This window comes from Mchenga conophoros, linkage group LG19 (assembly GCF_057382185.1).
Source record: "Mchenga conophoros isolate Kocher_MC1m ecotype Shallow Benthic linkage group LG19, M_conophoros_male_GT1.1, whole genome shotgun sequence".
In the NCBI taxonomy this organism is placed as follows: domain Eukaryota; kingdom Metazoa; phylum Chordata; class Actinopteri; order Cichliformes; family Cichlidae; genus Mchenga; species Mchenga conophoros.
This window is the reverse complement of record NC_140544.1, coordinates 17,823,023-17,850,476: the sequence shown is the minus strand read 5'-3', so window position 1 is coordinate 17,850,476 and position 27,454 is coordinate 17,823,023. Positions and strand designations below refer to the sequence as shown.

Genomic DNA, 27,454 nt, shown 5'->3' with positions numbered 1-27,454 from the left:
TAACACAGACTTTCAAAGTAAAGCAGGAAATACATAACAGTCACGCAAAAACAAAACACTGACACACCGAAACGTAACATTTCCCCCTACCCAAAAATCAAACATGTAACCCCAAGTGAAATGTTTGATCAAAACCGGATGAAGGCTGGTGGAGGCTGGAGCGGTCCCACTGACCCTCCAGCAGACGACGAAGGCTGGAGCGGTGCCTCGGACCCTCCAGCGAAGGCGGATGAAGGCTGGAGCGGTCCCACGGACCCTCCAGCGACGACAGACGAAGGCTGGAGCGGTGCCTCGGACCCTCCAGCGAAGACAAACGAAGACTGAAGCGGTGCCTCGGACCCTCCAGCAAAGGCAGACGAAGGCCGGAGCGGTGCCTCGGACCCTCCAGCGAAGGCGGACGAAGGCTGAAGCGGTCCCTCCAACGGACCCTCCAGCGAAGACGGACGAAGGCTGATGAAGGCTGGAGCGGTCCCACGGACCCTCCAGCAGACGACGAAGGCTGGAGCGGTGCCTCGGACCCTCCAGCGAAGACAAACGAAGACTGAAGCGGTGCCTCGGACCCTCCAGCAAAGGCAGACGAAGGCTGAAGCGGTCCCTCCAACGGACCCTCCAGCGAAGACGGACGAAGGCTGATGAAGGCTGGAGCGGTCCCACTGACCCTCCAGCAGACGACGAAGGCTGGAGCGGTCCCTCGGACCCTCCAGCGAAGACAAACGAAGGCTGACGAAGGCTGGAGCGGTCCCACTGACCCTCCAGCAGACGAAGGCCGGAGCGGTCCCTCGGACTCTCCAGCGAAGGCAGATGAAGGCTGGAGCGGTCCCACGGACCCTCCAGCGAAGGCGGATGAAGTGTGGAGCGGTCCCACGGACCCTCCAGCGAAGACAGACGGAGGCTGGAGCGGTCCCTCGGACCCTCCAGCGAAGGCGGATGAAGGCTGGAGCGGTCCCTCGGACCCTCCAGCGAAGGCGGACGAAGGCTGGAGCGGTCCCACGGACCCTCCAGCGAAGACAGACGGAGGCTGAAGCGGCCCTCGGACCCTCCAGCGATTGGACGAGCCCCCATATGTTACACCCCGGCCTAGGCAACCGGGGTGCAACGCAGGAAAATAAAAATAAGGAAAATAAAACCACGCAGGCCCTCCACCAAAATCCCAAAACGAAGGTGTCTCAAACGAAAATATTAACAAACCCATTCACAACTATTTACAACAGACTATTTATTTACAACAAAAACACCAAACTATTTACAACACGGGGGAGATCGCGACCATGACATACTGAAACACAAGGCTTAAATACATAGAAGGAGCAATCAGGGAATGGACCACAGGAGGGAAACACAGCTGGGGCAAATTAGAACTGACGAGACAGGGAAAACGTAAACTGAACACACTAAGATAACACAGACTTTCAAAGTAAAGCAGGAAATACATAACAGTCACGCAAAAACAAAACACTGACACACCGAAACGTAACATTTCCCCCCACCCAAAAATCAAACATGTAACCCCAAGTGAAATGTTTGATCAAAACCGGATGAAGGCTGGTGGAGGCTGGAGCGGTCCCACGGACCCTCCAGCGAAGACGGATGAAGTCTGGAGCGGTCCCACGGACCCTCCAGCGAAGGCAGACGAAGGCTGGAGCGGTGCCTCGGACCCTCCAGCGAAGACAAACGAAGACTGAAGCGGTGCCTCGGACCCTCCAGCAAAGGCAGACGAAGGCCGGAGCGGTGCCTCGGACCCTCCAGCGAAGGCGGACGAAGGCTGAAGCGGTCCCTCCAACGGACCCTCCAGCGAAGACGGACGAAGGCTGACGAAGGCTGGAGCGGTCCCACTGACCCTCCAGCAGACGAAGGCCGGAGCGGTCCCTCGGACTCTCCAGCGAAGGCAGATGAAGGCTGGAGCGGTCCCTCGGACTCTCCAGCGAAGGCAGATGAAGGCTGGAGCGGTCCCACGGACCCTCCAGCGAAGGCGGATGAAGTGTGGAGCGGTCCCACGGACCCTCCAGCGAAGACAGACGGAGGCTGGAGCGGTCCCTCGGACCCTCCAGCGAAGGCGGATGAAGGCTGGAGCGGTCCCTCGGACCCTCCAGCGAAGGCGGACGAAGGCTGGAGCGGTCCCTCGGACCCACCAGCGAGGACAAACGACTGAAGCGGTCCCTCCCTCGGACCCTCCAGCGACGGCGGACGGCTGAAGCGGTCCCCGGGCCCTCCAGCGAAGACAGACGGAGGCTGAAGCGGCCCTCGGACCCTCCAGCGATTGGACGAGCCCCCATATGTTACACCCCGGCCTAGGCAACCGGGGTGCAACGCAGGAAAATAAAAATAAGGCACAACACACGAGAAAAAAAACTAAAGCTCTCCACCAAAAATCCCAAAACGAAAATATCCCATGACGAAAGTATTTACAACAGACTATTTATTTACAACAAACACACCAAACTATTTACAACACGGGGGAGATCGCGACCATGACATACTGAAACACAGGGTTTAAATACATAGAGGGAGCAATCAGGAAATGGACCACAAGAGGGAAACACAGCTGGGGCAAATTAGAACTGACGAGACAGGGAAAACGTAAACTGAACACACTAAGATAACACAGACTTTCAAAGTAAAGCAGGAAATACATAACAGTCACGCAAAAACAAAACACTGACACACCGAAACGTAACAGTCACATTAATTCATTCATACATTTTGTTTAGCAGGATTTAATGTACCACCACAGTCAGTGGACTCTGAGTATAACCCACACAAGCCCAGCGAAGGAGTAAAATCAGATGTGACAACGTTGTCAGTATCTCTCCTCTAAATTTAAGTGTATTTTTTGACCCAGCTGTCACTTTGTGTTGACATCATCCAGCAGAGTCAGAACGAGAGCCGAAGGCCTGAAACGCTTTTTAGGCAACGTGACAGAATTTACCTTTGTTTTTGTGAATTATCTGCCTGTTAATGTGCTGATAACAAATCAACACCAAGATTTTATCTGTGTCTCTCGTTTTCTTTTGCATATTAAATTGTATTTAAACATCAGAGATTATCACATCAACCTTTTGTAAAAATCGCCTTCTGAGTGTGTTGGGTTTTTTTTTGTTTTTTTTTAATGAAATGTTAAAGTCGGAATAATCAGTCTAATTGGTATTTTGTCCCCTCAGGAAGATGTCACTATGGAAACACAGGTGCAGCGAGGTGGTGTGATGTGATGTTTCTGCACTTGAAGTATTGAAGTGTTGTTCTGCTCTCACTAACGTTTTAATCAGCTGAGGCGTGGCTCCTTTTTTAACCTGTGTGTGTGCAGTGATTGTCTCTGCTGCACGTTTATCACAGGATTCAGAGAGTGTTTAGAGGAGTGTGATTATCTGTGTGTGCACACTGGATGTGTAATACAGCATGTGTGTGTGTGCGTGTGTTTTCTCTCCACAGGTGAATTTTCTGCAGGTTTAATATTTAATGCGTAAGTGCTTCTAACACAAGACTTTAAACCTGATTCACTGCTTTCGGTCTTCACTCTGAAGAATCATTAAAGAGAAATGATTCATAAAAAGAAAAGAAAATGGAAGTTTGAATCCTCCTTTTGTGTTTTAGAGAGTTTCTTCTAATATGTGTTTATTTAAATCTCACTTTTCCCCTTCATCTTGTCCATATAACTGTTACCCAGGAAGAGGAGGCGCTGCGTAATCAAGTGAAGGATCTGGAGGAGAAGCTGGAGACCCTGAAGATGAAGCGCACGGAGGACAAAGCAAAACTGAAGGAGCTGGAGAAGCACAAGATCCAGCTGGAGCAGCTGCAGGAGTGGAAGACCAAGATGCAAGAGCAGCAGGCCGAACTGCAGAAGCAGCTCAAGGAGGCCAAGAGGGTAAGGAGCCACAGATGGAGGAGGGAGGGGAGTGTAGATGCTCAGGCTCAGCTGAAAAAGTGTTAAAAAGCAGCAGTTGACTGCTAACAAAAACTATCCAGCAATTGCATTCCTTCCTTAGCTTCCAATGAACTACAAATTTAAAAATCTTATTAATTACTCTTAATTTAAGTCTGTAGGTTTTGAGATTATTGGGCCTAAACTCATCTCAACCTTTATTGCAGATTATTTATTTATTTTGGTGAAGTGTTCACAGTGTGTTTGATTAACAGCACCTGGCTGCCACATACCTTCTTACTTTCTGTAAAATTATTATTAAAGGGGAATAAGGGGAAAAGTATACGATTTGCATGCAGTTTAAATAACATGCAGTTATGTAATACTTTGTTGAAACTAAGCTTTTCTGTGTGTAGGAGGCTAAAGAAGCTCTGGAGGCAAAGGAGCGTTATATGGAGGAAATGTCGGACACAGCGGACGCCATCGAGATGGCGACGCTGGATAAGGAGATGGCTGAGGAGAGAGCAGAGTCTCTGCAGCTGGAGGTGGATTCCCTCAAGGAGAAAGTGGATGAGCTCACCATGGACCTGGAGATCCTCAAGCATGAGATTGAGGAGAAAGGTACTGAAGAGCTGATTTTATCATTGCAGATGTTGTATCCAGGCCTCATTTCTGTTAAATCAGGACATGAACAATCAATACAAATACTGAAGTTTGAGTCTGGGTTTTAAAGTATGTAAAATGAACATCAATTTAGAGTGAAAAGTTTGCAAGCTTTAATGACGAGCTTTTCTTTTTTGTATTGTTTTTGGGTTTCTGTCAGGCTCAGATGGTGCCGCCTCCAGTTACCATGTGAAACAGCTGGAGGAGCAGAACAGCAGGTTGAAGGAAGCTCTGGTCAGGTAGGTCCGCTGATGTCTTCATGAAAGCCACAATTATACTGAACTGAACTTTAATTCAGAACTTTACAAGCTCCAAAACACTGATGCGTGTTTTTGTGTCCAGGATGCGTGACCTGTCTGCGTCAGAGAAGCAGGAACACGTGAAGTTGCAGAAGCAGATGGAGAAGAAGAACGTGGAACTTGACTGTTTGAGAAGCCAGAAGGAGAAACTGCAGGAAGAGATGAAAGCGGCAGAAAAGACCATCGATGAGCTGAAAGAGCAGGTCAGTGGACCTTATGACTCAGCTGTATGTAGAGGAAGTGAAAGGTAGCTCCCCCCAGGCCTGTGATCTTTTAATTCGTGGGATGGATAACAGCAGAAAAACAACATGTGCTCTGTTTCAGGTGGATGCAGCCTTAGGCGCAGAGGAGATGGTGGAGACTCTGACAGAGAGGAACTTGGACCTGGAGGAGAAAGTCAGAGAGCTGAGAGAGACAGTCACAGATCTGGTGAGTGACAATCGCCCAGAACAAACATGGCTAAAAAAAAAATCCCAAAGTGATTTTCAGTCCATAAACACTCTGATTTATTTCTCACTATCTCGTTTTACTGCTCAGACTGGCCTACCTGCATACATTCATAGTAATAAGGTCTGAAAAAATTGAAGTATTGCTGTTTGCTGACTCATTTCATTAATAATATGGGGCCGGGGTCATTAATATGCATTTGGAGCCATCTGGTGTTTGTCATCACTGCAGCTTTTGTTGGATTAAAGTGCTCCTTTGGTGTGCACTGACCTAGAACAATGATCATATGATCCTACACAAGAAACTCGTCTGTCTTGTGCCTGTCATTAAAGAACGTTGTTTTTTCCAAGAATAAACAAAACATGAGTTTATACAAGCTGCAAAATCTCATTATTATCCCACAAGAATTAATTGATCTAGAAAAACAGAGACAGATTTCAAAAATCAAATTCAAAAAAAGGAGGTGGCCCTGATTGTTTGTGTGCACATCTCCTTTGTGCAGGAAGCTATAAATGAGATGAACGACGAGCTGCAGGAGAACGCCAGAGAGACGGAGCTGGAGCTGAGGGAGATGCTGGATCTGGGAGCAGCGAGAGTCCGAGAGGCAGAGAAACGAGTTGAAGCCGCACAGGAGACCGTAGCCGATTACCAGCAGACCATCAAGAAGTACCGCGAGCTCACAGCTCACCTACAGGTAAACATGTAGAGGAAATATGTAAAATGTGTTTTCACATCTAACCTGTTAATCACGTGTTGGTGTCCTACAGTCAGTCAGTCACGATTGTTCTCATGTGTTTGCTGCAGGAGGTGAACAGAGAGCTGACCAGCCAGCAGGAAGCCTCAGCAGAGCTGCAGCAGCAGCCGCCAGCAGAGATGTTTGATTTCAAGATTAAATTTGCAGAGACGAAGGCCTACGCCAAGGTCAGAAACAATCACAGGGTTTTGGTCTGAATAATAAGTAGCTCTCATCCTCTTTTCACGTGTTTACAGGTTTTAAATCAAAACTTCTGATTTTAACTTTGGAGCTAAACAAAACTTCTAATGTCTGTGTATGTTTTAGGCTATTGAGATGGAGCTGAGGAAGATGGAGGTGGGTCAGGCCAACAGACACGTTTCTCTTCTGACCTCCTTCATGCCAGAGTCCTTCCTCCGTCACGGTGGAGACCACGACTGCATCCTGGTGTTGTTGCTCATCCCCAGACTCATCTGCAAGGTAAAAGCCACTGCATCTTTTAGAAACTGGAGACTTGCTCTTCGTGAGGTTTAAATATGTTTTTGTACCTGTTTACATGTCTTTTAGGCCGAGCTGATCAGCAAACAGGCACAGGAGAAATTTGACCTGAATGAAAACTGTGTGGAGCGAGCCGGCTTGAAGGGAGCTTTGGGTGAGCAGCTGAGCTTCGCGGGTGGTCTCGTCTACTCGCTCAGTCTGCTGCAGGCCACGCTGCACAAATATGAGCAGTAAGTTTCACCACAGACTCTAAACTAAAGATTAACAACTATTCTATCAGTTTTTTAAGTTGTAACTGTATTTTCAGTGTTAATGTCCTGGCTGTGCCGGACGCTGTTTCACTGCTTCCAAATAAAGAATTTTTTCAGGGGTTGCTTATCATTAGAGTAACTCCTCCATACGCTCTTCTTGTGCTTGTCAGAGCTCTGTCTCAGTGCAGCGTGGAGGTCTATAAGAAGATCGGCTCTCTGTACCCAGAGATGAGCGTCCATGAGCGATCTCTGGACTTCCTTATTGACCTGCTGCACAAAGACCAGCTGGATGAGACGGTCAATGTGGAGCCGCTCACCAAGGCCATTAAATATTATCAGGTACACACAAACAAACGTAATGCGTGATTACTGCAGTTTAATATAACTGTGTTTTATTAAAACAAAGTATTTAATGTCTAATATTCTGCCTTATTTTCATTATATTTATATTATTTATTTTTATACTATAATACATTTTCAATATATTATGGTATATTTTTCTATATTGTATTACAAAATTCATTTGCATTATGATGAAAACATGCAATTTATACTCCTACTGCTTGTTTAATGATATTTGTCCTTTTTCAGCACCTGTACAGCATCCACCTGGCAGATCAGAATGAGGACTGCACCATGCAGCTCGCTGATCACATCAGAGTGAGTATCGACATCACCTGCAGTCTCCGAGGAATCTGTAGGAAGTTTATAAACCCCATCGGCCCTCAATCCAGCTTTGTTTCAATCTTTTTTCATGTATTTTTATTAAGATGCTTCTGTTTCTGCTGCCTAAAGAAAATAGACTTCACTGGTTACTCGTGGCTTATGTTCATGTGCAGTTTACCCAGAGTGCCTTGGACTGCATGGCTGTGGAGGTGGGTCGTCTGCGGGCATTCCTGCACGCGGGTCAGGAAAAAGCCGATCTCGCCGTGCTGCTGAAGGATCTGGAGACATCCTGTAGTGACATCAGGCAGTTCTGCAAGAAGATCCGTCGCAGAATGCCTGGAACTGACGCGCCCGGCATCCCAGCGGCACTTAGCTTCGGACAGCAGGTAACCATAGTGATCAAACCATCAAGTTAAAAAAAAAAACCCAAAACAACAAGAACCCCAGATCTATGGTGAAAGTCACAGTAAAAAAAATAATTTTTTTAAAATCTTTTTTTCATTTCATGTTCGTTTTTACCTTTTTACCCAACAGGTGTCAGACACCCTTTCAGACTGCAGGAAACACCTGACCTGGGTGGTGGCAGTCCTGCAAGAAGTGGCAGCAGCTGGAGCTCAGATGATGTCACCTCTCGGTGAACAGGAGGGGCTGTCGGCCGTCAAACTGGAGGACGTGGCGTTCAAAGCTGGAGAACAAGTACATTACATTACATTAGTACTTAATTAATAAAGGCCAAGTGACCTGACTGAGACGTATGTCCAGGACACTGCTTAGAGTCATTTGTAATTCAGAATTGTGGCTGACAACAAAAAGTAATATTGATTTAGGTGCAAAAATTCTTTTATAGCAGAATATTTCAATTAAATGAATTAAAAACAATGCAGTGACACAGTGACAACAGTTTCCATTAGAAGTCATCTTGCAGCAGGAATTATTGGAAATTTTGCAAGCCAGCAATTTTTTGAATGAACTCAATGTGAGCTGAGGAAGTGTTTATGTAACGGAAACTATTATAAAAGTCTCACCTGCTAATCGAGGAGTTCATGCACTTTGACTTTTGTTGTGTGTCTGAGCATGTTTATGGACAACTGTTTTGACAGCCTCCTGGACAATCATACTTTCGTTTTCAGATCTATGGATCCCAGGGTGCCAACCCCTACGAGTATCTGCGACAGTCCTGTAGCATCGTCATAGCAACCATGAACAAGATGGCAACTGCTATGCAGGAGGGAGAGTATGACTCAGAGAAGCCTCAAAACAAGGTAATTAGCTCAGTCTGGGGCCACTGTGAAGGTGTGTCGGTATTTTAGTTCTGGCTTTGTGAACCCAGAATATTATTTTCATATTACTCCGTTTTTCTTCCAGAACCCTCCGCCAGTAGATGTGCGAGCGGCAGCTCTTCGAGCAGAAATCACAGATGCAGAAGGACTCGGCTTGAAGCTGGAGGACAGAGAGACGGTCATCAAGGAGCTGAAGAAGTCTCTCAAGATCAAGGTAGAGAGAAGCAGCAAATTCACTGTGAATAAAAACATTAAAAACACAGAACTGCCGAATCTTTTGTCAGGTTAGAGCTCATGCAGCTGAAATGATAGGTATGTATCTGGAGTTTATTGTGTAATCGTGTTTTCTGAACTGGTCAACGTTCACATCTGTACACACTGAGGGAATCTGCTCCAAAATATCTGAAGAAAAGTCACAAATTCTGCAGAGACACAGTGTTTTGATTTAGGGGGGTATGTGTGCTTTTTCAGGGAGAAGAGCTGAGCGAGGCGAACGTGCGTCTCAGTCTGCTAGAAAAGAAGCTGGACAGTTCATCCAAAGATGCAGACGAACGTGTTGAGAAGATCCAGACTCGACTGGATGAAGCCCAGACTCTGCTGAAGAAGAAGGAGAAGTAAGAATAAGAACACGTCTGTAGATTACTGAGATCTACAATTGTGTGATGTTGTCCTCTCCTCTGCAGAGAGTTCGAGGAGACGATGGACGCTCTGCAGGCCGACATCGATCAGCTTGAGGCAGAGAAGGCTGAACTGAAGCAGAGAATCAACAGCCAATCAAAGATGACCATCGATGGGCTGAGAGGAACCGGGCCGTCAGGAATCGCTTCCATTGTCACAGGAATGGCCGGAGGTGAGTGAAGCAGCTGCATAACATGCTCTTAGTTTGGTGGTTCTCTGGTAATAGATAAATTCCCACTTTAACTAACCTACCTGATAATCACACTGCAGGATTGATACTGAATTTTGTGGTTATATATCATTATTTTAACTCCAGTTTAATACCTTTCCTCAACAACCAATGATTCTTCTCTCCGTATAACTCTGCTTTAATTCCTCTTATTTTCACCTACTCATTCTTCAGAGGAACAAAAAGGTATCTACTTGCTTCTATTGGCATCTGATGTGATGATGCATGCTTATTTATTTTATTTTTTTACCTTTAGTGGTTCACTCGCATGATATGAGAGGAGTTAAACATGACATGCATGTGTCACTACAAATAATAATACCACTAAACCAGGACGTTGTAGCACAAGAAAGAGCTTTGAATTAAATTGAAATAAATAATCTGACGGTGGATCAAACAGCATCATATTGTTTGTGTTGTACTCAGTATCTAAAAGTCTTAGTAAACCTTGTAGGAACTCATTTTTGTGTATATGCATTGTTTTGGCATGCACACCATATCCCTCCCATGTCTTTAAGGACATCTGCTTATTATTTTTGCATATGTTTGTATGCAAGTCAGTCAGAATGCACAGGAATGGCATCTGCCAAGTAAATGCAGTGGAATAAAAAGTCAAATGTATTTTTGCTTCCACCGCCGTGCACCTCTAGCATGCAAGAGGATTATTTACTTTTTCATCAGAACTCAATGTTAAAGACGAGAGTGCAAAGCTGTGGTCAGAGGGTCAAACGAATGTGAAAATACTGCCAACATTCAGGTTTAAATAAAGCTTTGGCTGCACTCAAATACTCATAAGGCGTTCCTGTTATCGTTCACAGCAAACATGGTGTCAGGTGTCGGCTCTGGATCGGGCGTTCAAGTGATCGACTCACCTCTGCTGACTCAGCAGATCGAAGCTCAGAGGCTCTGCATCAAACACCTGAAGAACGAGAACAACAGGCTGAAGGTAACGAATGCCTCTCCACCACCTCAGCATGCGACGGATGCAACAGTGAAGTCACACTTTAGAGGTCAAAGAACCTGCAGAGGCTACACAAATAACTGAAGAGTGAAATTATTCCTTCATTAAACACAACAAATATGGTTAAAAAAAACCCCAAACTTGTAGATTTTCAAAGCTGAGATTTTACTTCGACTTCCACATGGTTTGAGGCTTTTTGAGTTAAGATCACCACACCTAAAATTAGATGGATTATTTTTATTCACCATCAACATGTGTTCTCCAACAGGCGGAGAAGATGCGTGCTCAGCTCGCCTCTCTGCCTCCTCTCAATGTGACCAAGCTTCCCTCCAAAGACGGACGTCCTGAAGTGCTCTCCAGCGCCCTCTACCGTAAGACCGATCAGCTCCTTGAGACACTGCTGCAAATGAGTGCCAATGTCAAGGTGGTGGACATCACTGGAAAATCTCCTGGTATGTGACATTTCTTCCTCGAGGAAAGGAATTCATAAATATTTGACACGACAGTGTCAAAAGCAGCACAGTTAGACTGAATAACTTTTAGCTGAGTGAAGAATTAATGTGCAAAGAAAACTAAAATGTTCTCCTACCTGATATCTCACCACCAAGAGTAATTATTTTGATTAAACTCGCATTTTCCCATTTCTGTAGGCTAAAGCAGGTTAGGTAACAGGAAGTCTTCATAATATTTGCCTTGTATTGTTTGTGTTGTCTGCTAAATCTATAGAATCCTGGATGATCTTAACTTAATTACACCAGAAATCATGTGCAAATATTTAGAACTGATTGTTGGGCACTGATTTCAGAGATTTTCTCATTTTGTTTTTGCCCTGCAGTGACCCCTGGTGCTCAGCTTCTGGAACAGACAGCTAGACTGCAGTCCCTGAATGACACTCTGGACAGACTGAAGGTGCAAATAAAACACAAAGCTGTGAAGCACAGAGAGAATAAGCTGATAAAAATGCACAAAAGTTACATTAAAACATTACTGTTCAAGCTGATGCTGAACTTGAAGTACTCACCTTAGTCTTCATCTCTTCTGCTTCTGTCAGGACGAGGTAGCAGAACATGTCGTCAACCTGCAGCCCGGAGCCCGAGTCTCATCTGATTTCGCCACGTTCCCTTCGACCTCATTTGTTAAGGTAAGTCTGCTGGTCCATGCACTCTGGTAAAGCTCTGTTTTGACTTGGAGGTGGATGAATGAAAGCTTTTGGAGGTCTCACAGTAGCAACAGGGTACAAATACTTGTGAATTTAAAGTTCTAAAGCCGACTGCTTTTCTGTGTTTAGGTGAAGGAGGAGAAGAAGGGTGACACTGTGCTGGTGGGAAGGGTCATGGTGCCGTGTCCCCGCGGTCAGGAGCAGGTCCACCGCCTCGTCCTGTCACAGTCGGAACTTTGGCGAGTTCACAGTCTGCTGCGGACCTAAACATCACATGCCCCGCCTTCCCGCCAGCCGCACCAAAACACTCCACCACCATCAGCTTTTTCTCCAGGGCCAAACAAGTCAAACCAGGAGGCTTTTTAGGTTATTAGCTATGAGATTACAACCTGCAGCTCTGGCATCAAAGTGCACAGGTGAAGGCTAAAACGTAGAAATATAGAAGTCTGAATTTGTTAGTCGACTGACAAGCAGCTTATTGGCAACTGTGTTAGTCATTGTCACATTAAGTTTTGAAGACTGAGAAGTCTTCCTCAGATTTTTAGCGTTTTTAAATGTCGAGGGTTTTCATGTGTTATTTGAATATCAGTGGAATCTACACTGATGGCTTGAAAAACATTTATTGTAATTATTCCTATTTTAAGACATTTTAAAAGAACTGAGAAAATAACTGGGGAGATTAACTACTAGTGATTACTTTCAGTCCAGGTCAGAGGCTAAAGAGAAGGACTGTTCTGTTTTTTCACACAGCCAAAATCAGACTGCACATCTTTGCACATGTGACTTGTTTCAGGCAACTCTGCATTTGACTGAGGCCTTGCTGGCTGTAAATTGGAACCTGGATGATGAGATTGTGATGCCATCCTTGTAATTTACGTCTAGATTTTGTTTTATGGCCAGAAAAACAGAGATACAAGCGACAATGCTCTTGCATGCTGCCCAGATTCACCAAATCTATGTAGTAGAAAATGAGCCAGCCTCCTCCTGCACCCTGGTGTGGTTTATATTTGGCCAGAACATTGGATGTTGTTTCATATTTCCCGTTTGCAGTTATTGCCTAACGAGATGTGAAGAATCATGAGCCTGTGCTGTAAACTTTCATGAGGTGTCACAGTGACGTTCTCCGTTTTAAGAACATTGCTGTAAAAGGAAAGGAGCACTGAAATGATGGATTTGCCAGTTTAAGTGAGCGGGCATTGACACGGTTTTTTTGGGGTTTTTTTTGCACATTTAATTTAAATACTGAGCCTTCTGAAGTTAAATACAAACTGAGGGTTTTAGTGTTTACCTCTGTGGCTTTGCTGGCTGCACAGAACAGAAAAATAAAACAAAAACATTAAGCTCAGTGGTTTTCCTGAAATTCTTCTGCAGATTTACACACAATCTGGCTGCACTTTAGCCAGAGCATTACATGGTTTAAATGATTTCACATATACTACACTTTTGGTGTAACCTGTAACTGTGTACTTTATTGGCTTGGTATAAATGACACACTGGTCGCACTGGTGATATTCGACTGCATTGCTTGTGTTCTGCCGAGCTTCCCGTTGCTGTAGATTTTGTAAACTTTGTCCGAGCCTTAAACCTGCAGAGAGCCTTTTGGTAAAGATCAGTCACCTGCCTTATTTTCCAATTTGTTTCAACCAAACATTGTTTAAGCAAAGCAACATCTTTGCCAAAGAGTCTTTGTTTTTCTTCTCTTCACATCTGCCATGTTTGATTTTCAAGGAGCTTTTAATTTATTATTAATTTGTCTAATAGACTGTTTTGTTTACACAGTGCTGTCATAACTTGAAGTTTTATTTATTAATGGGAATCTAAGTAACTGTAGTTAAAGAGGGAAATGCAGACATCTCTTATTTATTGGTTGTAATATTTATCTGTGCTCTCAGTGAGCAGCTGATGTACTGAAACTGCAGCTTGTCTTACCTTTTTCCTTGTGTGGCTTCTTGCTCATGCACAACCAATAACTGATCAATAAAGACATTAAAACAAGCATTTCACCGTCTTGAATCTACTGTGGGTTAAGCAAAAACAATAATTTACATCTAAAACATGTAAATTTGTTCAAATTTTGTTTATTTTAACATAAAAACATTTTCTAGTTGCGAATTTGACCTTAAAAACAAACAAACAAAAACATCAGAGATGTTTCCATTTAAATGTAATTCTAATTTCAACATAATCTTTAAATTAAAAATATGTACATTAAAAGTGTAAAAAATAGTTTCACGTCGTTGATTTCAATATCCAGTCTCTTGTTCTGATTATTGCCACGCTGATCTTCTGCCCAGGAGTCTGTTTGTGATTCTCTAAAAGAGACACAAAACACAGTCATTGATTCGATTCACACAACGTTACAGTTTGACACAGCAAGCAGTCTTAAAGACATCTGTGGTTTCAATCATACAAACTGCTTTAACACACAACTTTCTTCTAATTTGAGCGCGTGAGGCTTATTTATAGGAACATGTAATTGGAGTGCTCGAAGCACGGACACATGAATGACAAAAGGTGTTTGTACCTTGTTGAAAAGTTGTGCATTCAGTCGGTAAGTGTGATACTCTGCTTTCCTTCGTTCCTCCTCTCTCCTCCTCTGCACCTCTGGCAGATTCTCGTATATCCTGACGGAGAGACAGTGTTCAGTAGAAGATAGACTGACACTGATACTGTGTGAGGTACAGTTATGGTTCTGATGTCGTCACATAAAATGAATCATAACAGCAGCTTACTGTTTGGACCTCTGGATCATCTCCTTCCTGGGAACGGCCCTCTGGAGCAGAGCAGCGCCTTCAGAGAGAGAAACAAACCATAATTAAAAACTAACTGAATAACTCTAAGCTAAATCAAAAAAGACCTTCTAGTCCCTCAGGTAACATTTACTGGATATAAGAAGGACAAGTGGACAGATTATCAGCTCAGTAAACTAAAAGTTCTTTGAGCAGCATCCATCCCCTCCGCTGTTTGGTACCTGCAGGCCTTGGCAGCCTCCCAGCTCCTCCTGGGTGGTTAAATAGATCCCCCCTCTCTTGGATTAAAGCAGCTTGTAGCTTCCTCTCCTCCACCTGCAGAAACAGACGATTCACCCTCTGCATGGACCGGGAAATAAACTCTGGACGATGCATCTCCAAGGCCTCCTGCAAAGTAACAGGAAACCGACAGTGTTACCTTTTTAATTGGTATTATGATGGTAAAGTTTATCTTGCTGACACCCATGATAGAAGCCTTTAAGTAGGTAAGTTACACGTCTGAAATTCAAATCTTTTCATACAATTCCTACGACTATAATTCTCTAAAGAGGAATATAAGCTAACCTGAAGTGACATGTATGCTGGACCAGAAGACATCATGTGTTTAGGATCAGGCTCCGGCTCCAGTTCAGGCTCAGAGTGATGTTTGTTTGTGTCCTCATGCACTTGTCTCTGTCTGAGCGGCTGTCTCCATGGGTTGATTCTGCTGTACGGTTCAAACCAGGCGATGTTTGGTCTCTCTTCCTCCGGCTGGTTCTCCTTCCTTGCCTCTGACAGCAGGCCGTCAGCAGAGATGAACCATGAAACGGCTGAAAAAGCCCACAGAAAAAATTTAACCAAGAATAAAACAGGGATTTAATTTAGAAAATGAAAATTTACAGTTAGCTACAAACAGGGATGGGCACCGGTTCTAACATAAACGGTAGTAACCAGACCGAAAAGCAGCGCACATTTCCTGAGATTTTTTTCCCTGAGATGCCGTACACTTTTAATTCTAGCCAATCATTTTACCCTTGCAAGCGTAGTAGGCGGGCCCAGGTACATACGTTCTTTTAGAGCAGAGCTACAGATTAAAAATGTCCAAGGCGAAGCGGTCAAAGTCTGGCTGTACTTCACAGCAAAAGATGCAAACTCAGCAGCCTGCAACAAGTGCTTTAAGGTGATACTGTGCAAAGGAGGTAACACCTCGAATCTGATGAAACACCTGGCGAAGCATAGCGTTATTTTTAAAAGCCGAAAAATGCACCGTATTTGATAACTTGCTGCAAGACCTCACACCGAGTGCAGGTGTGGGGTGTGCACCTGTTATCGGACCCGGAGTTAGCAACATCCCCCAAGAACCCGAAGACGAGAGTCCTGGCCCCTAGCCCTGCCAGTGTAGCAGAAATGATGATGGATGATGATGGCAGCAGCAGCAGCAGCCGTTCTTCTCTGCGTGAGTAGCTTAATGTTGTTCGTGTGTATTTTACGTTGAGTAGGCTAACCACGTTATTACATTAATGCACGTAAGGTGAACTAGCAAACACCGTCGTAGTTACATGCGGCTGTCTTCTTGTTTGATGGCAGATACTCTCTTCACCCTGGCCAAAAAGGCTAAAATGACCAAAGAAAAAGTAGAAAACAGCTAAACATGAGAGGTTTTTGGACAAAGTTTGTGTTCTCCATTCTTTAAGCACCGGCACCGTTTCAAAAGTACTGGTTTGACACCGGTATCGATAAAACCTAAACGATACCCACCCCTAGCTACAAATCGTTGCTAGTTTACAAACCTTTAGGGTAAGGCTTTGGTGGGGTTCTCTTGCTCCTCCTCCGCCCTCCTCTTTCTCTCACTACGCTGGACGAAGACAACGAGATCTGCTTGAAAGCTCTAGCTCCTCCCGGGGAAGGGAACGTGGTTCCAACATCTCTGGTGTGTCGTCGAGTCCCGTTATGAACAATCTCCAGGTCACCTGTGTGAATTTGGACTGAATGTATATTAACTCCATCACATGTGCTTCACTCGTGTTAAAAAACACTCCTGCCTTATTTTCAGGAGAAAGCCTTAAAAGCATGACAAACACAAATGAATACATTTTATGCCAAGGAATTTTAACAGAAATGTAATCTTAGCACAGACGATTTCACAAAGATTTTACAGCACCAGCAGCTGGTGCCAATAAACCTTTACAAAAAGGACCAGAATGTTCTTGTATATCGCAATTTTAACTAAATCTGATGAATCAGTGGGACATGCGTCTTCTCTGACCTGCCTGGATTCTTTTGTTCACCAGTTTAATGGCCTTCCTACCCGGCAGACTCCGGGAAGGCCCGTGGTGTGAAGGGACGCTGTAAGTGCTGGTCGACGATACAGAGTCAGCAGCAACCTGAAGACGAATACAGTAACATCAAATGTTATAAAAAGTTATAATTTTTCACTCACCTGCCACTTTGTTAGGTAATGTTCAACTACTCATTATTGTAAATATCTAATTAGTCAATTATATGGCAACAACTTTGTGCTTTTAGGCATGTGGAGATGGTCAAAATGACTCGCTGAAATTCAAACTTGTTGGTACCAGACGGGCTAGTCAAAGTATTTCAGAACTTGCTGATCTACTGAAACACAACCATCTCTAGTGTTTACTTTTGCTTTACAGATTAGTGAACATTCCTTAAGATCGGTTTAATAATCTCTTACTCAGCAGCACGCAGATATACATACCGACTGATCAGTGCTGGTTGTCACTGACAGTGCAGAGGCGTGAGGAGGCTTTCTGTTTCTTCCTCCACTGTCCTTCCTCTCTTCTTTTTGCTTGTTGATGGTGTTGTACAGTTTACTGAGGCTTGGGGCGCTTTTCAGGTGCTGTACTTTGTGGGGGCCAAAGACTCGGATCAGTCGGGCTGTGTCCACAGTGGACATGGAGCCAGACGTGGTAGACAGGGTCTCCAACACATGTCTGTCTCTGGGAGAGGCGTACTGGCTTGGGGAGGAGCTGTGGGAGAAGCTGGAGGTGAGGGAGGCATGGCTGCCATCCTCTGTAGACCGGCAGGTTTCATCAACACGAAAGCTCAGTTGAATGGGAGATTCAGTTTTTCTCTGTCCTCTTAATTTACTCCCATCTTCTCTGACTTCACCTCCTACACTCCTCTTAATCTCCCCCAAAGTCTGCTTTATTTCTTTCTTCCTCTTTGACACATCCTCTCTCCTCCTCTCCTGTTCTGGATGATAACCAGTCACCTTCTGTGCATCACACACATTAAATCCCCTTGCACTTTGAATAAGGCGAGAAAGGTGCTCTAAACGCTCCAGAAGTGATGCTTCTCTGTCACTGCTGGGATGCAACTCCTCCGTGGTCCACTGATCGCAGAACTTTTGCCACAACTGGTCCAGAGGGTGCTCAGAACCCCTCTGCTGCTCGCTTCCTGTCTGAGGCTCAGAGGTTTGGACCCAGTGATTGTTTCCTTTACCGTAGTCCATTTCAGAAATAAACGGCTGAAACCTCTCAGGGTGAGACTCGCTTTGATGGTGTTGGGTGAACTGGATTGGGCTGGTCCCCTGGTCTCTCTTGAAGGTTTCTTGATTCCTCAGTAACGATTCCTCGATAAAAGTGACAGAAACCTGAGAAGAAGGCTTTAGTCTTTGGCTCACAGTCTGCAAGCTTTTATTCGATGTTGTAGAGGCATCTGTCAGGAGACACACACACAGAAAAATTACACACAGTAACAGGACACCAAGAACCAGCTAGTTTTCAGACACAAAACTGTCCAACTTAACATTTACAGCAACTTCAAAAAAATTAATGAACTCACATGATTACCTTTTTTCCACATACTAGTAACATAATGTTTCAGAATCAAACCAAAGAAATAAAGGAGGTATCCAGTGTGAATATGCATGCGTCGTGTTCAGGTTACCTCTCTTCCTATTTTCTTGCATGGTCAAGTTGGCAGTTTTCAGCCTCTTGCTGTAGATGCCCTCTGTGTGTCTGATGGTCACTCCGCGGTCCAACCCTGGGTCCTTGTTCCCGAGGACGTCACTGCTAAAGTGAGGAGGCACGGCGTCGTCTGAGCCTAGTTAGAATTCAATACTCTCTGTTATCTCATGAGGAGTGGCATTCAGAGCAAAACACGACTATTCTTCTTGTAAAAGCAAAACAACAACAAAAAAAACCAGTTAAAAAAAGTAAGCGAAATATTTTGGGTAAATATTTTGAAAAGATGTTCAGGGACAGCCTGCGCTTGTCGTCTCAGGGTCTCAGCCCTGCCTTTGTTTCACCCAGCCCCTGAACATGAATAATTAATGTGCTGCTTGGTGTACATTACAAAGAACCAGCTGCTACCCATTCAAGCACAGGAGAAATGAGAGCTCACAATTCAATTCCCAGCATGCCTCTGAATTCTTATTTCTAATCCTTTGAACATGTTTTACAGCTTGCAGTGTGATTTACGAAAGCATTAAAGATGGCCCCAAAAATTCACGTTATAGACATAAATAATATATTTTATTAATAATATATATTAACAGACCTCTCTGCATTGAATCATATCTGTTATTAACCTCTGTCTCTCTTCCACAGCGTGTCTTTTATCCTGTCTTCCTTCTCTCACCCCAACCGGTCGCAGCAGATGGCCGCCCCTCCCTGAGCCTGGTTCTGCTGGAGGTTTCTTCCTGTTAAAAGGGAGTTTTTCCTCCCCACTGTTGCCAAAGTGCTTGCTCATAGGGGGTCATATGATTGTTGGGTTTTTCTCTGTATCTATGAAGCGCCTTGAGGCGACTTATGTTGTGATTTGGCGCTATATAAATAAAATTGAATTGAATTGAATTTTGTTCAAAGAAAAGAAAAAAACCACCCTAAACTCACCAGGTATGAAACTGTGGTTTAAGATCTAACAGTGTGAACAGACTACAAGCTGCGAGCTGAACTGCAGATGTTAAAATCCTCATCTTGTGACACTTCAGCACAGCAATATGGGAACAAGGCTGAAAAAGAAAAAAAAATCTGTGATAAATGTACCTGTGTGGGTGCTCTCCATGGTGGTGTCAGATGCCTCTGTGGAGGAGAGATCAGCCTCTATGTGAGGGACATAGAAGACCTCCTCACTGCCATGAGGTTTATAAGGCAGCAGGACAGGCACTGAAGTAGGAGGGAGATGCAGTTGGAATCAGTTGGTATTATGACTGATGTATTGCTGAAATTACAGACAATTAAAAAAGGGAAAAAAAAAAACTACCTGGGGTTTCGGTGTTAAAGGGTCTTGTTGAAATTTCAGATCTTTCACGTGGTGTAAAGGGCTGTGCAGACGTGGTGGTCATCCTCTCCTGAGGCACAACAGTTTTAAAAACAGTAGAGCTGTTGGATCTTTCAGGCAGCCGCTGTCGTGATGGCTCTCTGGTGTCGCACCACTCAGGTGGACTGGACAAACCGACACCTTCATCCGGACTGCTGGCGGCTGATAAAGAATTTGTCCCCCTGAGACATTCATTAGGTGGCAGCCTTGAGATTACATCAGCCTGACTGGAGTAGACTATAGAGGTGAAGCTGGGATCTGTAGCTTTGGGGGGCAGAGTGAGATCGACATGTGAGCTGTGACCTGTATGGGCGGAGGTTTCAACTACAGATGAGCCTGTGGCCTGATCTAAAGCATGACTAACACCCATACCAGAAGCAGATAACTTACTATCTGGCCTGAATGACTGTGTGCTGTTGTATCTGACAGTCACATCTACTTTATCTAAACCCTGTGAGGGAGGAAGCGGCTCTTCAAACTGGCCTCCCTCAGTGTCTTGCCTCTTCTGATTGGCTGGTGCAGACTGAGTCACATTTTGATTCGTGCTGTGCAAACTGTTACTAGGTCCATGCACTGATGATTGTTCCCTGGTTGTTGTTTGTAGTAAATCAACCCCATGCTCTTCAGTCAGTTGCCTGTCTGTTGTTGTGGTTCTGACGGCTCCTGATGAGAGCTCGGTCAGGCGGAGGGGCTCTGGGGCTGGGCTGATGGGAGGTGGGGAAGTGGAATTTGAGGGGGAGGTGGAGCTTCTGTGGGTGGCGATAGTGATGGATGTGAAGACCTGAGGTTTTTTAGTAGGAAGCGTCACTCCTTCTCTGGCAGCAATTTCACACACTCGAGCTTCTAGGTCTGACTGAAGAGCAGTTTGTAGCAGTGTCCTGGAGTCGCGGGTGGTCCTACTCAGGCTGTGCAGCAGCTGGATTGGCTCATTTATAGCATCCCTAGGAACAGCAAACGTCTCCGCAGATTGAGATGGATCAAGCTCCCTCGAGATTTTAACACTGGATGCTACACTGCTCTCTGTATCTGTGCTGAACTGGCTCTGAAAGAGGCAAAAAACAAGTCTGTGTCAAATAGGGAGACCAGGAAAGGACATTGTTGGTGTTATACGTGTTCTTCATTCACCACACATCAAATATTTTTGCACTGCAAACCTGCATGTGAACCATAACTGGTGACAGTTTTATTATTATTATAATTTGTCTACAACAAATTAACATTTGCCCACAGCAGTCCTGCAACACACCAGTTACCTTGAGTATGAGAGCTGTCCAGACACGTTTAGCAGATGATAAATAAACGTTTACACAAATTTAGTTTAAAATGCATACAAACGTACGTATTTACATTTTATAATTCACTATATTTAAGTACATTGCTACAAATTACATACGGCGGTTGCCTACTTTGTAAAGTGCAGTAATTAAGAGTCGTTCTTATAATAATTACCTTTATGGGATTTTTTAACAGCAGTTCTCGCTTGATCTCTTCTATCCGCCTTCTATCTTCTTCGTCCAGCTGCAGAGGCTCACACTGCTGTCCTGATAGCTTCAGCTTAATCCATTCTGCAACATTAAGACACGCTTTTTCATCTGACAAAGACGTCTTTGATGTCTTAAGCTACAATTTAAATAGGATCACAATTTAAACTAGATCAAATCTAAACAAATTTGAAGGGTCAAGTTGTGCAGCTAGTGGTCAGTGCGGCAGGTGAATTTTTGAAATTATCTAAAATGTTAAAACCTTAGATGTAAGAAACTCATTCATGAGTGTATGTTAATTGTTTTACCTCTAGCTTTGCTCTCCTCTTGGTCTGAAATGCTCGGTGTACTGGAGACCATGGTGGATGGAGATTCACTCTGCAGCAACTTGGCCACTCTGGCTGTCAGTGAGCTTTCACAGCTCCCATCACTCATCACTCCTTGATCAGCATCCTTGAGGATGGGTGAGGAGGACCTGCTCTGTGAAGCACCTTCAGAGGGAGTGTTTTCCTCCTCCTCCTCTGGGACATCAACTGAATCTGTAGGCGTAGAAGTGAGCTCTTGTGTACTCACAGCTGGTGGAGGTTTGATGGCCACCGGCTGTGTGGGGGCTTTGTCAGGAGGTGCAGCACTGCAGCCCTCAGGCTCTGTCCGGAAGGCTGATTTGGAGAGGACAAGTGACATCCCTGCACCATTAACATTGCTATCTTGTGGTGTTTTGTATGCCACTTTGGTTGGTGCAGTAAAAACAGCTTGTGTGGATAAATAATCAGATTGCAACGATCGATTTACACCTTTCTGACCAAAAGAGCTTTTCCTCATCTTCTCTGAGGTCAGCATGGAGTCAGAGGAGGATCTGGTCCAAAGCAGTGAGGAACATGTTCTTTGGTCTCCAGTTGTAGAGGACGAGGACAAATCCTCAAGTCTGCTGGTTTTCTTCTTCAGTAATGGGGATATGTCCTGATCGGGGAGAAGACGGGGGCTAATGGGGGAGGTTGAGGAAGCCGCAGAAGACCCAGTGGACATTATGGTCTCTGTATGAGAGACCAGTTTACGGATTTCCAACAAGGCCTTGGAGCTAACGAAAGAATCTTCTGCACTTTGATCTGCACTACGACTCGTTTGTAAAAGCAACTCCAAGCTTCTTTCTCTGTGCCTCTCCTTGACAGCTGGTGGCATGTCAGGGTTAAATTTGTCTTCTACCTGGCTGATTCCCCCACTGCTGCTTAAACTGCTGTCCTTCTGCTGTTGGCAAGGCTGCGGTATGGAAGAACGAGTGTTTTCATTGGGTGAGGTGTAAGGTGCCAGTTTGTGTTTACTCTGTCTAGCTTCTGTATGTGATGTAGGAGAAGTCCACCTGGCCTGCTCTGGGATAGTTGCCGCTGGACAGAGACTGTCCAGGCTGAACGGTATGGATATGCTGGAGTCTACTGACAGAATGCTGGACTGGGAAAACTCCTCTTTGTGGGGACTGCCACCTGAAAACACAATACCATATTTCAAACTGTAAAACCCCTCAAATTTGGGTACTTAAATGGGTGTGTGAACAGGATATATGACCATATTTTCATTGCCTGAGGAATTTTTAAAATCTCAACAGCTTTTCATAAAAGTAAACTTGTAATAGTAATTGTTGAGGTTAGATACCCTCGGAGGGTTGAGTGCTTTTAGTTGGGGTTCCAGTAGATCCTTTAATTGTGCAGAACTCAGTGGGAGAGAATTCAGGCTCTCTGATTGGTCCCCTGGGCACAAACGGAGTCAGGATTGTAGATGGAGACTGGTCTATACCCAAGTTACGAAGATACAACTGGAAAAAAAAAAAAAAAAAAAACAGAGAGAAGACCAGATAATAAAGTGTAAGTCTAAACATAGAGTATTTTTCCCAGGTTGTTTTTTTTTATTTTTTATTTTTTAAATTTACCGGAATTCGTTCATCAATGTTGAGCTCTCGAGGCTTGGGGAGAGGTGGTGTTGACAGTTTTGAAGTCCACGAGGGTACGTAGTTATCAATTTCTAGGCTGACAACAGATGACGTCCCAATGGAAGTTCCTAACTTTACTCCGCTGCAACTATCTTGAGAACTCGAAAGTGTCAAGTCTCGATCAAGTGACACATCACTGAAGTGACCGAGGCTTGTGAGATGTGAGGTTTGAATTGTATTGGTTTGATCATGATGATGAGCATCATCATCCTGGTTTTGACTCTTGTCTCTTTCTGAAGGGCTGTCGATCTGCTGATCTTTTTGAACTGACATCACAACTGTGCTAAGAGAAGAGTGAGACTGTGACCTGCCTAGGGGTGAGGCAGAGGGTGGTACTGCAGACCCCGTGTTCTCCTCATCAGCAAGAGCACTGCCCACTGCCTCCGTTCTTCTTGGAGAAGAATAGCCAGAAGGTGCTGTTGAGGAGGTCTGTGTGGCAGCACCTGAAACAAGAGGCTGCTGTAAACTCCTAATCTTCTGACTAACCAGTTCATTCAGGCTGCCAGATACTGCGTCATAACCTTTCTGTTTAGAGGGGATGCTAGAAAATCCCTGCAGTGACAGTCTATCAAACAAAGACACCTTGCCTGAACTCTGATTTGCCCTCCACGCATCTACTTTCTGCATATAGTTTAGACTTGGGAGGGACTGGACTTTTGCAGAGGCAGCATCCTCTTGGCACTGAGTGGCTGTGTTTGTGTTATGGGTGCAAACTACAGGAAAAGCTGGTTGTTGAGAAATTTTTGTGACTGACTGATAAGAGTTCTCTTTACTAGATTCAATGGAGGAAAGGTGCCCCAATTTATCCTTAACACTGGATTTGGTTGGGGCATTAAAAATCCCTGGAGTGGACTGAGACTGTGGAAGAAAACCCAGGTAGGAGCCATCCAACCCTGTATGGTTTCCTGAGGACCAGAGGTCTTGCTCTCTGCAAACCCGTTCAACACCTGTTGAAAATGGCCCTGTCCATTGCATACCAACCACATTTGTTCTACTCGCACTTGGCTTCCCCTCAGACATCTGTTTGAGATTAGGTGTGAGAGATGGACCAGGTGGCGTAGGACGTTTTTGCTGTTTGTTTTTGGATTCAGCTTCAATCCTGCTGTGTTTCTCTACTTCAGAGAGCAGCTCTCTATGTAACATTTCACTACTCTCATCAGGCTGAGTACTGCGGGAGCCCACAGTGATGTTAGACACTTCAGATAACACTGTTTGTGGTTGGTCAGGATCTGAAACTTTGTGCTGCTGTTGTGTCTGCTGCTGGGGAAAAGAGACTTCACCTGGAGGGTGTTCTCTTACATCAGTAGTTTGCTGAGTGGTCAGTTCACAAACCTCAGTACTTTTAGACTCTTCTGTAGAAGGCTCTGTTCTCTTCACAGAGGTTTCAGAGGCAGAGGAAGTAGCACTGCTATTGCTGCTAAGCATCCCAACATCTTTCTGCAGGAGCTTCAGAAGATGCTGAGCAGGTATATTCTTACTCAGAAAGAAAGTCTCATCTTCAACAGGTTCTCCTTCTAGCTTTGCTCCAGGTTTAATCAAGGTCTCTAGGTCCTTCTCTCTGCTACTCATATCAATGACAATCACTGGGGGATGAACCCTTTCCTCTCGTTTACTTTGCTCCCCTGGTGATAGACTGTGCTGAGAGAGGGAGCAGCAGCTGCTTTCTCCTTCTTCAGAAAGGATGCTTGCCTGGGCCAATGGGTGCTGGGATAATGAGCCACGCTCAGAGGTACAAGTGGTGTGATCCTGGGATAAAAACTGAAACCGCTCTGAAGCCATGGAAACATCAGGGTATGCCCTTAAAACGTAAATAATAATTATCCATCTACATGTTATACATTCACACAATATGTAGAAAACTATGCACACAGAGCAAGCGATTAAGATGACTTTTTTTTCTTACCTTAGAGGGGCAAATTCTGTCTCACTTTGTTGTAATAAAGAAAACTCAGTGAGGTTGTGATCAACTCCAGGTAATAGGGAAAGGGCTGGAGACATGTTACTGTCCTGAAAATCTAACAGAAAGTGCAGAATGAACACACACAAATAAAAAAAGCAGCAATCTAACATAAAACTATGGTAAGACCCATCAGTGTTGGCAGCCTCCTGTTGTCATGAATAAATCATACATCAAACAAAATCTGTTTGATGACAAAGTCAGAGTTAAGTGGGCTGAGACACTTGCAAAAGATGAAGAGATTAAAGCTCTGCTGACACTCCAGTAGTATACAATCTGCAAACTCTACTTTGTCTATACCAAATCTACCAAATGTATCATGCAGAGGAAATAGGGGTTTAATATACTGATAGCATTGCAATCTACAATCATTACTGTGTTAATATCCATACCTAACTGTAGAGCAGGTGTTCTTGGCTGCTGAAGTTCAGAATGTCTTTGTGTTCCTAGTTGGCTTATGTGTGTTTGTCCAGCAGAACGGCTCACATCTTCATCTGCTGTCAACTCAGGAGATGCTGCCCTCCTCTGTGAAAAGAATCACACTTTAATTCTGGCAGCATTTCATTTACAGGAGGTCCCGCATTACTACATGGTGGTTTGAGGGCATCAAACGAAACTGAGCAATCAATAACTCTGCTTGAGACAAGCCAATGTCTGTTGAGAAAAACGTCTGTTACTTGATGAGCAAAGTGGAAAGCAGAAAGTTCATACATTCATCCCATGCAGCTCTGATTCCAGTTTGATTACACCAGTATTACACTGTTGTCAGTCAGAAGTCAGAGGAAAATTCCCAGACTGATTTGAGCTGATAGGAAGGCAACAGCAACTCAAACAAGTGTTTGTTACAACCAAAGTATGCAGAAGATGTACAATACATGAAACCTTTAACAAATAAGCTACGGTAGGACCAGCAAGACCAGACCACGTGCCTTTGGTATCACAGGAAAGCAAGAAACTGAAACCAAAGTCTGCAACGGGCTCACCCAAACGGGACAAAATAAGACGAGAAAAACGTTGTTTGGTTTGGTTTCAGGTGGGTCCTTTCTTACCAAATGAGCATCATTTAAACACCGCAGTTTACCTGAGTATTGTTGCTGATCATCTCAGTACATAATACAATTATCGACACTCTTCTATTTTGGATAAAGAACACGCTCTTCTCCTCGTTTCTTCATTCGTAAAATTTTTGGAGTTCTTCCTTTTAGAAATGATGGTGGATAGCTACAGACTGTAATGATCCTCATAGCAAGTCTGTGTTTTTTTTGGGTTTTTTTTAAACTATATAAACAAAGCATTATTGTAATCTAACATCTCTATCTCAGTTAATTTTATAAACAAATCTGCGGTTTTTCGAGTCGGCACATTAGCAGCATTTAGTCATCAAAGTGATTTATTTATAACTAACAGACTAAATGGACTGACAAACTAGAAGCAACAGGTTACATTTAACCTGGTGTAACTCAAGAGACTAACCATTGACTAATGTGCATATTCTTTACGTTTGTTGCAACTGGACATGGAACAAGGAACATTATACTGGAGAGACTTGGGTAACGTTAAATGCTAGTTAGCAAAGCGGTTAGCATTTAGCTAGCTAGCTACTAATATCGCCAACACTGTGATTATATTCACATTTCCCGCCTTGAGAATTACTTTAAAGGCTCCCGAACCACGAGTTCCAATATTATCACACCAGAAGACAAGCTGCAATCGTGCAAATTACCTCTGGAGGTTCCATGCTGTCGTTTTTGTTGTTGTTGTTGTTGTTACTGCTGACAGTCCGCCACAACGAGCGCGCCTCCACCTTTTCTTAGCAACAAGGGGCGTTGCTAGGAAATACAAGCTCCTCAGCAAGGGACGTTCTTCTTCTTCTGTGGTGTTGGCACTTGGCACTTTACATCTCCTTATGTTATCTTACTGCCTCCTTTTGATTCTTTCAGTCGTAATTTATATTCGTGAAAAAGTCCCATTCCCTCCACTGATCCATAGACAGACGAGCTCACTTTTAGATTGATGTCCAGTATCTCCGAACTTTGTATAGTTGGGTCTTGTTTTACAGCACTCAGGAATGAAGACATGCTCCTGATACATGTTATAATAGTCATAAATGATTTTTTATTATTATTTTTTTGTGCATACTTGTCCCACTTACATTATTCAGATAATCAAATAAATGTTTAATATTAGACAAAGATCTATCTCTCTATCTGGTAGTTAATTAGTTTGAGCAGCAGGTGGCGGTGCTGCATAAAATAAATGAATTCACCTAAGACTCAAACATATTTCAGCTCCTATCC

The 27,454-nt window shown here is 44.2% G+C and overlaps 2 protein-coding genes across 9 annotated transcripts in view; one reads left to right on the top strand and one right to left on the bottom strand.

Annotated features, from left to right (window-relative positions):
- LOC146551999 (dynactin subunit 1-like) overlaps positions 1-13,715 on the top strand; it is a 36,015-nt gene extending 22,300 nt beyond the window's left edge. For 6 of the 8 annotated variants that reach the window (XM_085257749.1, XM_085257751.1, XM_085257750.1 and 3 more), the window contains 23 exons: positions 3,159-3,182; positions 3,662-3,859; positions 4,273-4,477; positions 4,680-4,758; positions 4,862-5,021; positions 5,143-5,247; positions 5,768-5,959; positions 6,070-6,186; positions 6,326-6,478; positions 6,566-6,726; positions 6,918-7,086; positions 7,339-7,407; positions 7,587-7,799; positions 7,948-8,109; positions 8,544-8,675; positions 8,779-8,907; positions 9,165-9,307; positions 9,377-9,543; positions 10,419-10,546; positions 10,830-11,013; positions 11,397-11,470; positions 11,613-11,702; positions 11,850-13,715. In XM_085257749.1, coding sequence (XP_085113875.1) covers positions 3,159-3,182; positions 3,662-3,859; positions 4,273-4,477; positions 4,680-4,758; positions 4,862-5,021; positions 5,143-5,247; positions 5,768-5,959; positions 6,070-6,186; positions 6,326-6,478; positions 6,566-6,726; positions 6,918-7,086; positions 7,339-7,407; positions 7,587-7,799; positions 7,948-8,109; positions 8,544-8,675; positions 8,779-8,907; positions 9,165-9,307; positions 9,377-9,543; positions 10,419-10,546; positions 10,830-11,013; positions 11,397-11,470; positions 11,613-11,702; positions 11,850-11,987 — 3,192 coding nt within the window. In that variant the 3' untranslated portion in view covers positions 11,988-13,715. The remainder of the gene's footprint in view (positions 1-3,158; positions 3,183-3,661; positions 3,860-4,272; positions 4,478-4,679; positions 4,759-4,861; positions 5,022-5,142; positions 5,248-5,767; positions 5,960-6,069; positions 6,187-6,325; positions 6,479-6,565; positions 6,727-6,917; positions 7,087-7,338; positions 7,408-7,586; positions 7,800-7,947; positions 8,110-8,543; positions 8,676-8,778; positions 8,908-9,164; positions 9,308-9,376; positions 9,544-10,418; positions 10,547-10,829; positions 11,014-11,396; positions 11,471-11,612; positions 11,703-11,849) is intronic. The other 2 variants (XM_085257752.1, XM_085257746.1) reach the window with 1 other exon arrangement.
- A 67-nt stretch (positions 13,716-13,782) lies between these two features.
- Positions 13,783-27,007, bottom strand: alms1 (ALMS1 centrosome and basal body associated protein). Its single transcript, XM_085257744.1, has 18 exons — positions 26,881-27,007; positions 25,550-25,682; positions 25,104-25,215; positions 23,141-24,998; positions 22,867-23,026; positions 21,528-22,697; positions 21,188-21,303; positions 19,682-20,780; positions 19,465-19,584; positions 18,365-18,520; positions 17,172-18,133; positions 16,716-16,833; positions 16,240-16,419; positions 15,035-15,279; positions 14,692-14,857; positions 14,453-14,510; positions 14,245-14,344; positions 13,783-14,032 (listed from the first exon to the last, which is right to left on the bottom strand). The coding sequence occupies exons 1-18, from the start codon at positions 26,893-26,895 to the stop codon at positions 13,988-13,990; spliced, it is 6,813 nt and encodes a 2,270-aa protein (XP_085113870.1). The 5' UTR covers positions 26,896-27,007; the 3' UTR covers positions 13,783-13,987.
- Positions 27,008-27,454: the final 447 nt, after the last annotated feature.